Below are 17,012 nucleotides of genomic sequence, written 5' to 3'. Positions count from 1 at the left end.
GCCTGCAAGCAGAGATGCTGTGTGGGGACCGACTTAGTCTTGGGGCAGGCAGTCACACGGTGTGCAGGCAGAGATGCTGTGTGTGGGGACTTTCTACAGGCAGGCCTGACCGTGCTTTGCAGACCAGGCATCCGTGGTCGGATGGGCCCTTGACCCAATGCTGTGTGCCAGAGATGACACCACTTGCCTTTCAACATCATGGTACAGTTTGGGTATCGCCTTTATTGAGAAATAAGTGTGGCCTGGTATTTTACACTGCGGTGTGTGGATTTGCTTTTGTGTGCTGCTTTTCCTCAGGTGGTCATCCCATTGCAGTTTGTGACTTGTAATCATGTGCCTTCATAAGGTAGTTGTCCTTACGCGGGTCTTGGTCTTTCCACGGCTCAATTTTCAGTGGCAGAAAGTACAGATGGCATTGCTCTCATCTGAGGCAGACACACACAAAAAATTTCCACACCGCTGAGCCCTGGGATGATGGCCCTTTGGTGATGGCTGCCGACGGAGAGTTGAGTGGGGTGCCAGAATCAAAGCAGGAGGAGGAAGATATGTTACGCTTCCGTGCGGAAGCTGAGGAAGTTCTGTGTTAAATAGTCAACTACGTCCTGACAATATTGGGGGTTGATGGCACGTGCCTTCTTCTGAACACTGTACTTTGGTCGAGTGCCGCATGAAATCACAACAGCATGACCTCGAACAGAGCTGCCGGGTGGCCTGTCTCTGGCTTTGCCTGTTGTTTTGACCATATTGGGGGGATGAAGTGAAAGGTATGCACTGACTTGACTAATACAATGTGCGGTTACACAGGTGCAGTGAAAAGGTTGCAGTGACTGCTGGTACAACAATGTGCGGTCACACAGGTGCAGAGAAAAGGTTGCAGTGACTGATGGTACAACAATGTGCGGTCAAACACGTGCAGTGAAAAGGTAGGCACTGTATGTGCTGGGCCTGGCAGTGGCACAGTAGGAATTAGCAAGGGCCAGCTGTGACTGACTGAAGGGCTGTATATGCAAGTGTCAGTGGGCCACAAAAAAAAAAAAAAAAAAACAGATTACAAGAACAACATTAGCTCTCAAAAGAGCTATTGTGGGGTGGTTTTTAGCAATAAGTATCAGCAAGGAGCAAGCTAACAAGCCTAACTAAGCTTTCCCTATGTCTACAGCAGGTTCCTCTACCTTCTCTAATTACTGCAACCGCGCTATATAAGGGCTCCAGGAGGGAGTGTAGCCTGATTAGCTGCCCTGTGTCTGCTGGCTGTGATGTAGAGGGTCAAAGTTGACCCTAATGATGTAGTATAGGCAGAGCCGGGACTAGGTCCTCCAGCACCCAAGGCTGAGACACCAAAGTGCGCCCCTCCATCCCTCCACCCCAGCCGTTACACACTGATTGCTCTTAGACTAAGAGGCACCCCAGGGTCCCCAACACCTTAATCTCTAGTTATCTGGCTTGTATTCACTTCCATGTATCTCCTTTTCTTATTCCTTTCTGCTTCAAACACAATTAGGAATGACAGCTGAATGAATTGTGCGCCCTCTCCTACACTGCGCCCTGAGGCTGGAGCCTCTCCAGCCTATGCCTCGGCCCGGCCCTGAGTATAGGGGGCGGGTCGAACTCGCATAAAGTTTGCGGTTCACCACGAACACGAACCAGAGATGTCCACGCAAACAAGTTTGCAGCCGAACAGTTCGGGCCATCTCTAGTGAGGAGCAAGACATTATCCTAACATGCACATTTCCAGTGATTCAGAAATGTAAACAGCATGAGTCTATAAAAACCTACAGATGTCGATGGATTAGCTGGTAACCGGCCAATTGATCAGAAGACCCCTTACTCACATGACAGAATTAGTCTGAGAATTGCATTTTTGCAAATTTGCAGTTGCCACACATCTAATGCAAGTCATTGGATTTGCATTTGTTGTATGAAATTTTGCGTCAGAATTTTCTGCAGAAAAAAAGGCTTACATACTGTTTATGCTTTTTTTTTCCCGCAACAGACATGCATTTGCATGCGAATACCAAAATTTACATAAATAAGTAGGTCAGTATTAGCAACGTCTCTGAAAAAAACAAGCATGTGCTCAACATGTTCCTCTGGAAAACCCACAGGAAATAGTGCGGAGGGACAGAAAGTTATAGCAAGAAAAAAAATTGACTGTAAATTTGCACACTCACAGCGAATAGGAAAATGGACAATGTCGCACACAAAATGTGCAACTTGCAGATTTGCATTTGTAAAAAAAAGTTTGCGAAAACCGCTATGACAAGTGTGAAAGCAACTTAAGTTAGAAGTTTTGGTTTTTTGGATTTAATGCCCCGTGTGGGTGAGTGGAGAATTGCTTGTTACAATAATTTTTACTCTTCAACATTAACCACTAGCTGCAATGACGGCAGTATTTCTACATGTAGATAATTGTCTTCTGCTTTGAGTGGGGCATACATCCGTGCTCACCTCATGACCGGCAGTTACAGGATTAAATGATGAAGGGGAACATGTTCCTATTCATTAATCTAAGCACCGGGTTTATGAATAATTTCTGATATAACGAACAGCAGAGATTATTAATTGAAAAGGAAAAAAAAAACACAACTTTCACTTTCATTATAGTATAGGAAGCAGTGCTTCAGTGCCATCTAGTGGTCAAATACAATAATGCACTTCACTATTATTTTTCTCCACAAAAAAAGCCAACACATATAAATAAAAACCCTGTTAATCCCTTTCTGTCCCCACAGTTACTATAATAATAATGGAAAAAAAAACTTGAAAAAAAAAAAAAGAGCGAGCAAAAGTGGCAGAATTATTGTTTTTATTATTTAGTATTTATATAGCACCAACATCTTCCGCAGCGCTGTACAGAGTCTTTTATCTGTTCCTCAGAGGGGCTCACAATCTAAACCCTTCCAGAGTCATATGTCTATATATGTATCATGTAGTGTATGTATAGTAGTCTATGGTCAATTTTAGGGGGAAGCTAATAAACTTTTCTGTATGTTTTTGGAATGTGGGAGGAAACCAGGGTAACTGGAGGAAACCCATGCAGATATGGGAAGGACATACAAACTCCATGCATATAGTCCCCTGGCTGGGATTTGAACCAGGATCCAGTGCTGCAAGGCGAGAGTGCTAACAACTATGTCACCATGCTGCCCAACAGAATACATACATTGTTATGTTAGGGACTTTGGGGGTTTTTTGCAAATAAAAATGGAAAAAATACACCTTTATTTCCATATAAAATATTGTCACCATACTTTCAACTAGGGACATAATTTAAATGTTGTAATAACTGGGACAAATCCTTAGTGGTGAAGTGGTTAATCTGATGACAGTTCAGGGTTATAGAAATTATGTTTCAAGTCTCCCTAGGAAGTAATGACAGTACACAAAGAATACATTGTAAATAGTGTTTATTAATGATTTATAGTAATGTATATACTGTATACTGATGTCACCGTAACATTCTGTAGTTCCTGCATATGTAGATCTTCTTGGCTTCAGCAGAGCTGCACGGTTCCCTGAATAGAACTTTCTACCATTTTATGTTCTATTAATCACATTACACCTTATCACTTTACATGTTTACATGTTTTAGTGGTCGCAGAAAAGCTGTGTACTATAAACTGATAAAAACAAGTCCTTTAGTACAATCAGGTGGCCCAAAATGATGCTGTGTATAGAGAAGTGGTCCTGCTATGGATACATACAAGGTCACCAAAGGGTGACAGTGAGAGAGATACTCCCAAGTATGAGGTTGCATTAAGCAGACAACAAGGGTAGCAGGTGGCAGAGGGGCCATAAATGGAATACACATGTGCTACGTGTTTAAAGGGACCCTGACCACAACTTAAAAATGGAATATGATATGCACATGTGTTGTTCCTATGGTGGGAGGGTTGATGGAGCAGCGAGGTTGTGACGTGGCCTATGCGGTGAGGAAGACAAAGCTTTCGGCCCGCGATTGCCCGATTCAGTCCCCTGGCTGGTTGCTGGCCGAGGCATCAGGGGACGCTTTACACACGCTAGATTCTCAGCAGAGGTGTATAGATCTTGTATAGATCTTAAAGAGGAACTCCAGTGAAAATGTGATAGAAAAGTGCTTCATTTTTACAATAATTATGTATAAATGATTTAGTCAGTGTTTGCTTATTATAAAATCTTTCCTCTCCCTGATTTACATTCTGACATTTATCACATGGTAACATTGTTACTGCTCGCAGGAGATGTCAGTGGAAGGAGATGCTGTTTGCTTTTTTGCCAGTTTGAAACAGCTGTAAACAGTAAAACAGCAGTTATTTTCCACAACGCAACGAGGTTCACAGACAGTAAACTGTCAGGACCATGGTCCTGACATTACACTGTGGGAGGGGTTTCACCACAATATTAGCCATACAGAGCCCCCTGATGGTCCATTTGAGAAAAGGAAAAGATTTCACATGGGAAAGGGGGTATCAGCTACCGAAAGAGGCATAGCTAGGGTTTTCAGCACCCGAGGACAAAGTCAGTTTTTGCGCCCCCTCGTGACAAGGTGTGAACCATAAGGGGGTCCATCATGCTTTCCCAGAGATGTTTGAGTTTTAGAATAATTTCCTGCACGTCCAATCTGCACCTGATTAAGAACGGGATCGATTTTCAGATCAGTGCTGCACAAAATTGATCCTGTTCTCCATCAGTAGCAGATCAGGCGTGCCGGAAATGATCGATTTGACACATTCACCTGGCAGGAAATTGCATCATGTGTACCAGGCATTAAAAAGTTGGGAGATATGTAGAAATATACATGATCTACTTTGCTGATGCAAACATGGCAAGTGCTGATTACAGCAGGGAGATAAAATAAAATAAAACCCCGGAGCAAAGAGCAGGAAAGAAGATTAGACCCTTCCACTGTCTTTCATAGAATCTTCGATGGGGACGCATCAGGGAAAGTAAAACCTGTAACTGCACCCCTTAGATGCTGCGAGCAGGGACAGATGTACACACACACACACACACACACACACACACACACACTTCCCATAGCGACTCCTCTCGCTACTGGGATGAAGTACAATTCTTGGTCACGGTTTCTCTTTAAATATTGACCATCTTCTAACATTTACAGTCATCTTCTGCTGTGACAGACTAATAACCAAAATTAGAAGAAAAAAAAGTTCAATATATTCAATATATAAAGTGCATGTGATTACAAGTATTGGTGTCAGTGACATCTATCATAAATTAAACATGAATTATTACGTAAATAGGTCAAGTCAATCCCAAATTGCCTCTGAGAACTGAATATTTCCTGGCTGTCATGTCCACTCCCCTATTAACAGCAGCCCAGACACATATAACAGTATAGACCTCACCAGTACAACTGTGTGCCTGCTTACTGGGCTACCTATGCGATTATTCAGCCTCTCTTTAATAAAATCCACAACACCCCCAAAGTATTATGTTTAGCAAGACAAGTCTCAGAAAGACAATTCAGCTAAAAATGTCTCTGTTGAACCTTTTAATGCTTCCTCTCAATCACTTTTCTGCAGTGTCGCTCACATATTTTGGCCAGTCATTTTCGCATCAAAAATGACATTTACGTTGTCTAATTTTTTTTCATAAAGATACATTGTATTTTCACAATATAGTAAAAAAATAAAAACTGAAAAATCCTTACTTTTACCATGCAAATGTGAAAAAAACATTTATTTTTTTGGCATGAAAATCACAATTTTTTGCACGATTAATTTCAATGGCTTTTTCACTCAAAAGTTGAATTTAACGTTATTTTCGTGAAAATTAATGCAAAAAGAATATTGGCATTTTCGTTTATCACTGATTTTCTTTGCCTTACCAGTTTTTCTTTACCTTGTGACAGACCAAGGCAAATATTACCGTTACAATGTTGGTCTCATTTGTGTGTGGATAATAAAGTTTTGTAATATAGCATAAAGCAAACAGTGTAGTTGTGTGTGATTTGTTGTTACTGTAATCGCACCCTAGATTTAGGTGTCGGTTAAAAAAAACCTATCAAGAGAGTGAGCAATCAGGTTGCTGACTGATGTTAATTTCAGTTGTATTAATCTGTGTTTAATTTAATTTATCTTGAGTTTACCTTCTGCAAAACAAGTTTTATAAGACAGAGGTGTACCAAATCGTGCCCTTCTTTCCCGCCCAGCAACATTTTGATGGGTGTCCCCCCCCCTTAGTGTTTTCAACCCTTCCCTCTTGCCACCCCTTGGTGGCCCTCACAGCTTGGAGGCCCATCTTAAAAGGATCATAAAACAATTGTGGCCATCATGATCGTCACCTGACCTGGGGTATCAGAGAGAGGGAAGGTTAGTAGTTGCGGCCCCCTGTTGCAGTATTCTCAGGTCCTGCTCCCCTGTAGTTACCCCCCTGATCTGGGAGCCCATTCTAGCAGTATGAATTTTGTTGTGGGTTTATTAAATATAGGCAATATTCAGCAGGATGCTGGTGGCAGACGTTCAGATTTTCCCTTGTTTATACCAGAGCAGGATGTCACTGATTTTTATAGTGATTAACAAATAGCAGAAATAAAATGTATAAACTGCGCGTTCATATAATGGTCACACAAAAAACTTTTAAAGCAATGATGGAGATGACATATGGCACACAAGCAATTGCTGATCCAAGTATATGAATTAATCATATTGAATGCTTATCAGCAGATGGAGAACAAGACCAAGGAGGACTGCCCAGGAAGCGCATGAACCTGTAAAATGAGGATATATTTTTAAATAATCAGATAACGTTCACATTATTACAATGCTGATATAGCTTGTGCATACAGTAATTATATGAAAATAACCATAATTTTGTCATGTTAACCAGCCCTGAGCAGTTTTTTATGTCCTGTTATTTACCAGGTTGTCTCCTGTTGTGCCTGTGCTCAGTACTTCTAACTTAAATTTCCACTTGCACATAGCCGTAGGTTCAGAAATTCTTTAAAGTAGAAACATATTCCTTGTTGAAAGACAATCAGCTGCCCCAGTTCCACTACCTGACCATGCCTGGTCTATACCAAATCTGGGTATCACTAGAAGTCAGAATTTCATTACACCATGCCCCTGATAACAAATCTATGTGCTAATATTCACATAGACCTGATACTTTAGAGAGAAGGCCCCCCTCTCATATGTGAACTGTAGGTCCTAGGTTCTCAACGTGCGGTACGCGTACCCCAGGGGGTACTTCTGATGGTTCCAGGGGGTACTCAGACTTGCTATACTTAACCAAGAATAACAAATTTAGAGTTTTAGAAAATGATAAATCCCATTTAAACAACACCAAATTAGTATTTTAGCTAAGTAAAAGCAATAGTAAATGCTTGGAAATTGTTTAGAACCAATTATCATGTAATATGATACATACATACATTTGTCAAGGGGTACTTGCGATAATGTTTACTATGCTAGGGGGTACTTGACGAGTGCAGGGTTTTAAAAGGGGTACATACTAATAAAATGTTGAGAAACACTGCTGTAGGTGACATGTACAGTATGAAGAGCGATGCTGGGCCTTATGGTAAGCCAGGTACTATAAATAGTTGGATGACGGCGGAACAGGTATTGTATAATACCCTTCTGCACATTTGAACAAGGGATACACTTTCACTTTTTTTAAATGTGACTAATAATCAGTGAAACGAGGTAAAGGAGCAGATTACAAGATTGCTAATCACAACTGGGAGAGCTCAATATAGCCGAAAGTACAATATAAATGTTGGATTCCCCTGCCTCAATGCCTAAAAATGCAAAACAAAATGTGAAATAGCACAGGGTTCACGTTCAGTTATTAAAAAGGTCTTGAAATAGAGGGGTTGATTCACAAAACTTCTCTCATGAATTATCTGTTTTCACTTGTAGATAGAGAACAGAGGCGCCAACAGGATAAAATGAACTACATTTTTTAAAAAATGCTTGTGAGGCAGTGGTGGACTTACCTCCAAGAAGCAGACATAATAACTGCCAATATTGAAACGTCATACATTTATGACTTTTCAATATTGACAGTTATTATGTCTGCTTCTTGTAGGTAAGTCCACCACTGCCTCCCAAGCATTTTTAAAATGTGTAGTTTATTTTATCCTGTTGGCGCCTCTGTTCTCTATCTACAAGTACTGTGTCCACCCCTGGTGGAGGGGTGATCTACCCCCTTCATTTTCCGAGCTACGGAGAGCGACTTCTTAATCCTGAGTCACTGGCGAACGGAGGGGGCTATTCCGGGTGTCTGGAACCCCTCCCCCCCCTGCACTGAGCTGTGTATTCAGCCAGGGAAGCCCGCATAATATAAACAGCCTCATTTTCCCTCCCTTCTTACTTCTGGTGCCTCCCTCCAGCTAAAAGAATGAGAGAGGCAGCCGAGCTACCCCCACAAGAAGATGCAGCTTGCAGTGAGAGAATGTTGATTCTGGAGTCCCCTGCTCTCCACAGCACAGAGGTGTCAGACATGATGCAATTAGAGGTCAGGCAAGCTGGTAAATATGCACAGCATGAGGCAGAGCTTGCCTGGACTCAGGGTCTGTGGGCAAACATCTGTCTGGTCTCTCCCCATTGTTATAATGACTGCATGTGTGGATAGGGTGTTAAACAAGTTGAAAAGTTTTTGCCAGTCCCTAGACTCCAGGAGGGCTTCTTTCTGACTTGTGTGAGAGACTGGGAGTCCGATTACAGGCAAGTAACCTGTCTGATGTGGGACTGCAATACAGATAAGTTCTCTGCTCCATCTCAGGCTATTCTCAATTTCTCCACTCCTCTCTCTGGGCTAGTGCAACGCCAAAATGACAACAGCAATCGCTAGCAATTTGTGAGTGTGATTTTGTGAAGCGATTTTCAGAGCTATTTTTGAATGAATCGCTCAAAAACATGCTACATGCAGTATACCTGCGACTTTGAAAAAGTCACAACGCTGCTGTGAGAAACCCTCATAGGGTAACATTAGCCAAGCGCTTTTCAAATCACTGTTGATTTGAAAAATGCTCAGAAGCACTCTTGGTGTGCACCAGCCTCCTTCATTCACCTTTGTTTCCCTCTTCCCCTAGTGCTGCTGGCTGTGTCTTCTTGTCATACAGGAAAGCTAAATAAAAGTGCAATCCTGGTGAGGCAAAATATTATTATTTAGTATTTATATAGCACCGCCATCTTCCGCAGATGCATATATCCCTACATCATATGGGTATCACTTGCGCTATGTGACACTATTTTGTCCAAACGAAATCTCCCATTCCTCTCTCGGGGAGTTGTTCCAGCGCTGTACCCCGTTCAAATTTGCTGCTACCAGAATCCCTCAGAAACACTTGTGTCCTTGAGTACTTCCAAAGATAGGCAGCTCCGTAATACGCCAGCGCACTTTTGTGCATGGGTAGTATGGAGCCACCTGTATTCGGAAGCACTCGAAGACATAAGCGCTTCTGGACCTTTCAGGAATCCCCCCCTTAAAAGTCCTGCGTTTGCCCCTGTGACTGAGGACAGGTGTAACCTGCATTTACAGTGGTAACCTGGAGGGCTAACCCTGGTTTGTGAGTATCCTTTTCTCACACTTGTTGTTTTTATAAAGCGCCAACATATTACGCAGCGCTGAACATTAATTTAGGTTACAGACAGTATTTAGGGGTGACATACAGCAATATGACAATACAGGAATACAAGAAAACCAGATCACACAGCACAGTATGAGTACAAGGTAATGCTTAGTCAGTCACTGGATGGGAGCATGGAGATTAGGCAAGTTAGGTTCACTCAAGTGCATAGCATGGGTGCACAGTAATGGAGGTGCATGATCAGGTAGGACACAAAAAGGAGGAGGACCCTGCCCAAAGGCTTACAATCCAGAAGGAGAGGTAGAGACACGAAAGGTGGGGACCAGAGTTCCATTGTAGGTTTAGAGCAATTGTGAAGGGTGGTAGGCCAGAGTGAAAAGGTGAATTTTAAGGGCCTTCTTGAAGATGTTGAAGGAGGGGGCTGCCCTAATGGGTGGAGGTAGAGAGTTTCAAAGTGTTGAAACAGCTCTTGAGAAGTCCTGGAGGCGTACATTTAAAAGCGCCGCCAATTGAAATGGGCGCAGTTATCGTGTTAGTTAATTATCGGTAGAAGATACAATAATTACATTTTGCGGCAAGGGTAATTTGGGGCAGTGTGCCGCTATTATTTACTGTGGCTATACCTTCTGGTATACCTGCCCCTTATAGCAGCTTTTCCTCTGGTAATTTGAAATAAATATAGCGGCTATTCTGCCGGTAATTGCTTATAGCTGGGTGGTTATTAATGCAAGTGCCATAGTGATTAATGTTGCGCAGGCAGGGTAATTTGGGTGCAGTCTGGGGCTATTCCTTGGCTATTATTGTGGCTTCACCTTAGTGCAGGCAGGGATCATTTTGGCATAGTGAGCGCATACAAGAACCAACCGGCTAATTTGCAGTTGTGGATTTTAGCAATAGTACTGTACTCGCGCTTGTCTGAGGCACAGCTTATCTTTAATACAATAAAGTCTATTTGTTCTTTTGGGTTTTTCAAGTACATTATGCTCTATTTTGCTTGTAATGTATACTGTTTCAACCTAAGTACCTAGTATGAACAGTATTAATTGTTATATGAGGGGCAGATTACGACTATTAAATGACTGACAAGTAACAAGTTCTGCTTGGCGGCAGTGGATACAGTTTCAGGAATGCGAAATTAGGTGCCAGCAGGTGCCAATAGCTCTGCCCATTGTCAGTGTGACGATTCTCTGGAGAATTATAGCAGGCAGCATTATGCTACAAAATCTACAATCGTTATTTGTGCCATCTGTAAGCCCTATGCTGTAGCTGGGTACAATGTGTTGGTACCCACAATCAGATCTAAGAATTAAGTTAGCTGAAATAAGTGTTTATTTAACGACCAGTGCTTTTACATGTATGCCCACACAGGCTGACACCAGGGACATCATCAGCTGCAGCGACTCTTCTATTGCCGCTCCACACAGGCAGATTCCCTATAACATAAGCTGTATAGCTGTTTTTTCTATTGCCATAGGCAGACACAGGGAACACAAATAGTTGTAGTGGGTTTCCTATTTCTGCACCCCACAGTCAAACACCAGGGCACTATTATATGTAGCAGCTTTTGTATTGCTGTTCCCTACAAGCAGATGCCAGCGATACCATCAGCGCTGTAGCCAGTATTCTATTGCCTCTCCCCATAGGCAGACACCGTGGACTCTATTAACTGTAGTACTAGCTTTTCTATTGCTGCTACCCACAGGCAGATGCCATTGGCACTATCAATTAACATGCAACTTATATGATTAATTATAACTTATTTATATATAAGTGTCAGCCGGTTGGGAGCAGAAAAAAACGAAAAATCCGCTAAAAACTAATAGTGTCACTGATGTTTGCCTGTAAGGAAAGGCAATAGAAGAACTGCTACAGCACAGAATAGAAGAAATAACGTTAGCCTGCTCAATACAAATACCTTAACAATAAATCAGCTGCAACCCCCTGTTTATGGTGAAAGGCAGGAATATTGTAAATATCGGGCGTATACCTTGAGGATCGAGCTACAAGCCGATGTTTCTCTCACTGTGGCTACTGGCCGGGCCAGCAAGATTTATGTATCCTGCAAGATGGTGTACTCCAAGAGTGTATAATCTAGCCTGACTCTCTGATCCTCTGCAAGCTGAGGAGGTTACCGATCCTCCATGCAGCGATTAAGAACTATTTACAACTGGTGTTTTCTACTAAGTTAACAGCCACTTTACCTTCAACATAGCATTCCAGCTGCGGGAGGTCACGGATCCTCTGCTCTGCGTTTTCTATTGACAAGTTAATCTTCAGCATGGCAATTCAGCTACGGGGATATTAACCCTTCAACACCAGCATTTTATTAACCACTAGTCAGGTTAAATGTGGGGGTAGGCTGGGGTAAGGTTTAGCTATAGTAAAATATTGGCATTTAATACCGATATTTTACTATTTTTTTTTACACTTTGATAGTAAAATATCTTTAAATTTACATTCATACATATCCTATGATGGAAATTTCTAGTTGCCCAAATTTCCAGGCACCCTTTTTTTGGCATCTGCTTCTGCCTGTGGGGAGCAGAAATAGAAAAACCGCTAATTGTGTCACCAGTTTCTGCTTGTGGGTAGCGGCAATAGAAAAGCTGCTACAGCTAATAGAGTTTATCTGTTTGTCTATGGGGAAAGGCAACAGAAGAACGGCTACAGCTGATGTTCTCCCCGGCAACTGCCTGTGGGGAAAGGCAACAGAAGAACGGCTACAGCTGATGTTCTCCCTGGCACCTGCCTGTAGGGAAAGGCAACAGAAGAACGGCTACAGCTGATGTTCTCACCGGCACCTGTCCCAAGAAATATCAGGAGGAGCATAGTAAGATACGACAAGAAAGTGTGTAGATACGTTTTTAACAGGGATTAAATATTGAGTGTGAAGAAAGATCTGTGTTTAAGGTGGGCGCGATAAAGAGAGAGTGTTAAAAGGAGTTAAATAAGTGTAGCCGCAAAACATCAAAGCCTCTTATACTCTTAAGAGAGCCATAGCCGCAGGCACAGATGCGAGTTACAGCGGCATACACTTAGCCGTTTAATGCGCCCATTTTACACAGTCTGCGCCGGGACTGAGAGATATAGCCGATAAATACATTAGCAGAATAGCCGCGCCCATTTCAACTTGCGCTTCAATTAACTGATCCGTCCTGGAGGCGTGCATGGGACTGTGTGATGTGGGGGGCGGTCAGGCGAAGTTCATTGGAAGAACGAAGTGAGCGGCTAGGTGTGTAAGATCAGAAATGTAGGTTGGACAGGTTTTGTGGACAGATTTGTAGGTCAGACACAATGGGCTCGATTCACAAAGCGGTGCTAACCCAGTTAGAGACTTTAGACGTGATAACCATTGCACCACGCTGGTGAAAAGCCAGTTTAGGCGTGATAAGTTTAGGCGTGATACGTTTAGGCGTGATCAGTTTAGGCATGATAAGTTTAGATAAGTTTAGATCGCGCGCAAAGTCCCGCACGCAAAGCAGCGCCATTAAACTCTATGCGAAGTGCACCAGACTTTGCTAGCGCAAAACTTTTGATCAGCTGTGCACTGCGGTGCTAACCCAGTTGGTGCTTAAACTTATCACGCCTAAATCTATCACGCCTAAACTTATCATGCCTAAACTTATCACACCTATACTGAGTTTAGGCATGATAAACGGCTTTCCACCAGCATGCTAACTGTTAGCACCGCTTTGTAAATCAGGCCCAATATCTTGAATCTGATTCTGGACTGGATAGGAAGCCAGTGGAGGGATTCACGGAGGGGAGTCGCCCTGGTGGAGCGATGGGAGGAGTGGATAATTCTGGCTGCCGCGTTTATGATGGACTGCAGTGGGGCTATTCGGGTCATAGGGAGACCAGACAGAAGGGCATTACAGTAGTCGAGGCGGGAAATTATGAGGGCATGGATGAGGAGTTTGGTGGTGGCAGAGGTCAGGAAAGGGCATATCTTACAGATGTTACAAAGGTGGAAGTTGCAGGACTTTGTGAGGTTTTGGATGTGGGGAGTGAAGGAGAGTTCGGAGTCCAGCGTGACACCCAGACAGCGAGCTTGAGAGGTAGGGCGAATGGTAGTGTGTTTAACAATGACATGCACATCTGGGAGGTTCAGGGATGGCCGGAGTGGGAAGATCATAAATTCCATTTTGTCTAGATTTAGTTTCAGGAACCTAGCGGACATCCAGGAGGAGATGGCTGATAGGCAGGAGGAGACCTTGTCCATGGTAGTGGTCGAGATGTCAGGGGTGTGGACGTAGATTTGGGTGTCATCTGCATACAGATGATAGTTAAAACCTATGGAGGAGATAACCTTGCCAATACTACACTATATTAGACGCTCTGTGTTCCTTTTGTATCTGTTTTCACGCTTATCTACAGCCCCCAGCAAAGCAAGAACTTAACAAACACATACTAAAATGTAATATTGAAGTTAATTAGGAACACTTTTCAAATGGTTTTCTTACCTAGAAAATGCTTAAAGGACAACTGAAGTGAGAAGAATATGGAGGCTGCAATATATTTCCTTTTAAACAATACCAGTTGCCTGGCAATCCTGCCAATCTAGATGGCTGCAGTAATGTCTGAATCACACCAGTAACAAGCATGCAGCTAATCTTGTCTGATCCGACAATAATGACAGAAACACCTGGGGCCTGATTCACAAAGCGGTGCTAAGCTAACAGTTAGCACGCTGGTGAAAAGCCCTTTATCATGCCTAAACTCAGTTTAGGCATGATAAGTTTAGGGGTGATAAGTTTAGGCATGATAAGTTTAGGCGTGATAAGTTTAGGCATGATAACTATAGCACCAACTGGGTTAGCACAATGCACAGCTGATCAAAAGTTTTGCGCTAGCAAAGTCTGGTGCACTTTGCATAGAGTTTAATGGCGCTGCTTTGCGTGCGGGACTTTGCGCGCGATCTAAACTTATCTAAACGTATCATGCCTAAACTTATCATGCCTAAACTTATCACGCCTAAACTTATCACGCCTAAACTGGCTTTTCACCAGCGTGGTGCAATGGTTATCACGCCTAAAGTCTCTAACTGGGTTAGCACCGCTTTGTGAATCGAGCCCCTAAAGTCTCTAACTGGGTTAGCACCGCTTTGTGAATCGAGCCCCTGATCTGCTGCATGCTTGTTCAGGGTCTATGACTAAAAGTATTTGAGGTAGAGAATCAGCAGAACAGCAAAACAACTGGTATTGCTTAAAAGGAAATAAATATGGCAGCCTTCATATTCCTCTTGCTTCAGCTGTCCTTTAAGGGCCCGCTTCCACTAGCCACAGCACGCGGCAGGGAGACCGGCACTTCCGGGTCTGCGGGAACGCAGACGAATCCCAGGATCCGCTGCCTCCAGCGCGAAAACTGTGGGCAATGCCGGCCGAATTTCTAGGGCAAGTGATTCGGCCGGTGGTGCCATTATTTCCTATTGCAGAGTTCCCTCGAGCGATTTGCCTGCGGGGCAACTCTGCGGACTCGGCCCTGTTTCCGCGCTAGTGGAAACGGGCCCTTAGAGTTATTAGTAAGGTGATAAACAGAGAAGGAGAGATCATTCATGACATACGTTTCTTGAATTGTTCCCATAGTCACACAGAGGCATAGCTAGGGTTGTGAACGCCCGGGGACAAAGACAATTTTTGCGTCCCCCCAGGAGAAAATGGGTGTGGACATGAAGGTAGCCAGGGAACTCACCCTGTAGATGGCCAGAGAGTCCCTGTTTAGGTAGCCAGAGATCCCCCGCCATTCAGTTAGCCAGAGAGTTACATAGTTATTTGGGTTGAAAAAAGGCATACGTCCATCAAGTGCGAAAAACACATTAAGTGTAAACTAGCCCATTGATTAACATGAGTTCTAAGTTTTTCTGTGCAGAATACGCATATGAAAACTGTCAAGTGTGTTTCCTGCCTCACTCTCACCTCACCTCTCGAGTTGTAGCAGCTCAGAGGGAAATGTAATTCTGGATCTGGCAATTGCCAGATCCCCGAATTACTCTTACGCGTCCTGTGCAGCAAAGCTATGCTATATCTGCACCCAGCTTCGTCTGCAAGCCAAAATAAACTGATTCGATATGGGATGGCTTACAGCAGGCATGGTGAGAAGGGAACCAATATGCTCAACTCAGTATTCTCCCCAGGCCCCTTTAGCAGGGTGCTCCACCCAGGTAGTTTTGGTAAACACCCGGCTGTCATCAGCTCACCTCCTCCTCTGCTATAAGCAGAGTTGTGCAGAGAAGCATCAGCCCTGCATTCTCTCATCTCATCCCACCCAGCTACTTTTTTATGCCACCCGGCTGCTTTTTCATGCCACCCGGCTGGAAGAAATTTCTGGGGAGAACCCTGTCAACTGTTGCTGAAAGATCAGGTATTTGCTATGTAAATACATAATAATATGGGAGGACATTACACTAAGACAATGGAGTGATTAGATTGTGAGCTCCTCTGAGGACAGTCAGTGACATGACAATGTACTCTGCAATGTGCTGCAGAAGATGGCAGAGCTATATAAATACATAATAATAATATGGTAGGACATTAGACTATGACTGTCGTAAGATTAGTTTGTGAGCTCCTCTGAGGACAGTCAGTGACATGATTATGTACTCTATAAAGTGCTGCAGAAGATGTCAGACCTATGTTAATACATAAAATTAATATATGGTAGGACATTAGACTATGACTATGGTAGGATTAGATTGTGAGCTCCTCTGAGGACAGTCAATGACATGACTATATACTTTGTAAAGTGCAGAAGATTTCAGTGCTATATAAATACATAATAATAATAATATGGTAGGATATTAGACTATAGGGGCCCATGCACCTAACAATTTTCCTGCCGATATACAGCAGATTCGATCACTGTGATCGAATCTGCTGTGAAATCATTGCGCAAACGCTGACAGAGCGATCGATTTCTGTCCGAAAACAATCGTTCCCGACGATGCCCGTCGAGCCGTCCGTGCGGAAGATTTTGCTCGATCGGCGGCGGGTCGGGAGTGCATTGATAGCGGCGTTCAAATGCCCGACGACCGACGCTAGCGGCAATACATTACCTGCTCCGCCGGTCCGAGTCCCCTGGTCTCCGCTGTCTTCTTCTCCGCTGGGCTCCGGGTTCCGGCTGGCTTCACTTCCTGTCCCGCCCTCTACTGTTTAAACTTCCCCCGGCAAGAAGTTCAGTGAAGCTGGAGCCGAGCGTGGAGAAAAAGACAGCAGAGACCGGGGGACTCGCGCCAGCCGGATCAGGTAATGTATGCGGAGAGGGGCGGTGGCAGCTTCACAGATGGTGAATCGATTTCATGCTGAAATCGATTCACAATCTGTTTGCAGTAAATGCAGCCATACGATCCCTCTCTGATCAGATTTGATCAGAGAGGGATCTATCTGTTGGTCGATCTGATGGCAAATCGACCAGTGTATGGCCACCTTATGACTGTGGTAGGGATTAGATTGGGAACTCCTCTGAGGACAGTTAGTGA

At 43.6% G+C, this 17,012-nt stretch overlaps 1 protein-coding gene across 3 annotated transcripts in view; it reads right to left on the bottom strand.

The window, feature by feature from the left end:
• Positions 1–3,410: 3,410 nt before the first annotated feature.
• Positions 3,411–17,012, bottom strand: part of LOC137524661 (uromodulin-like) — an 82,238-nt gene continuing 68,636 nt past the window's right edge. For all 3 annotated transcript variants that reach the window (XM_068244781.1, XM_068244783.1, XM_068244784.1), the window contains one exon: positions 3,411–6,712. In XM_068244781.1, coding sequence (XP_068100882.1) covers positions 6,642–6,712 — 71 coding nt within the window. In that variant the 3' untranslated portion in view covers positions 3,411–6,641. The remainder of the gene's footprint in view (positions 6,713–17,012) is intronic.

This window comes from Hyperolius riggenbachi, chromosome 7 (assembly GCF_040937935.1).
Source record: "Hyperolius riggenbachi isolate aHypRig1 chromosome 7, aHypRig1.pri, whole genome shotgun sequence".
NCBI classification, from domain to species: Eukaryota; Metazoa; Chordata; class Amphibia; order Anura; family Hyperoliidae; genus Hyperolius; species Hyperolius riggenbachi.
This window is presented reverse-complemented; position numbering and strand designations above follow the sequence as displayed.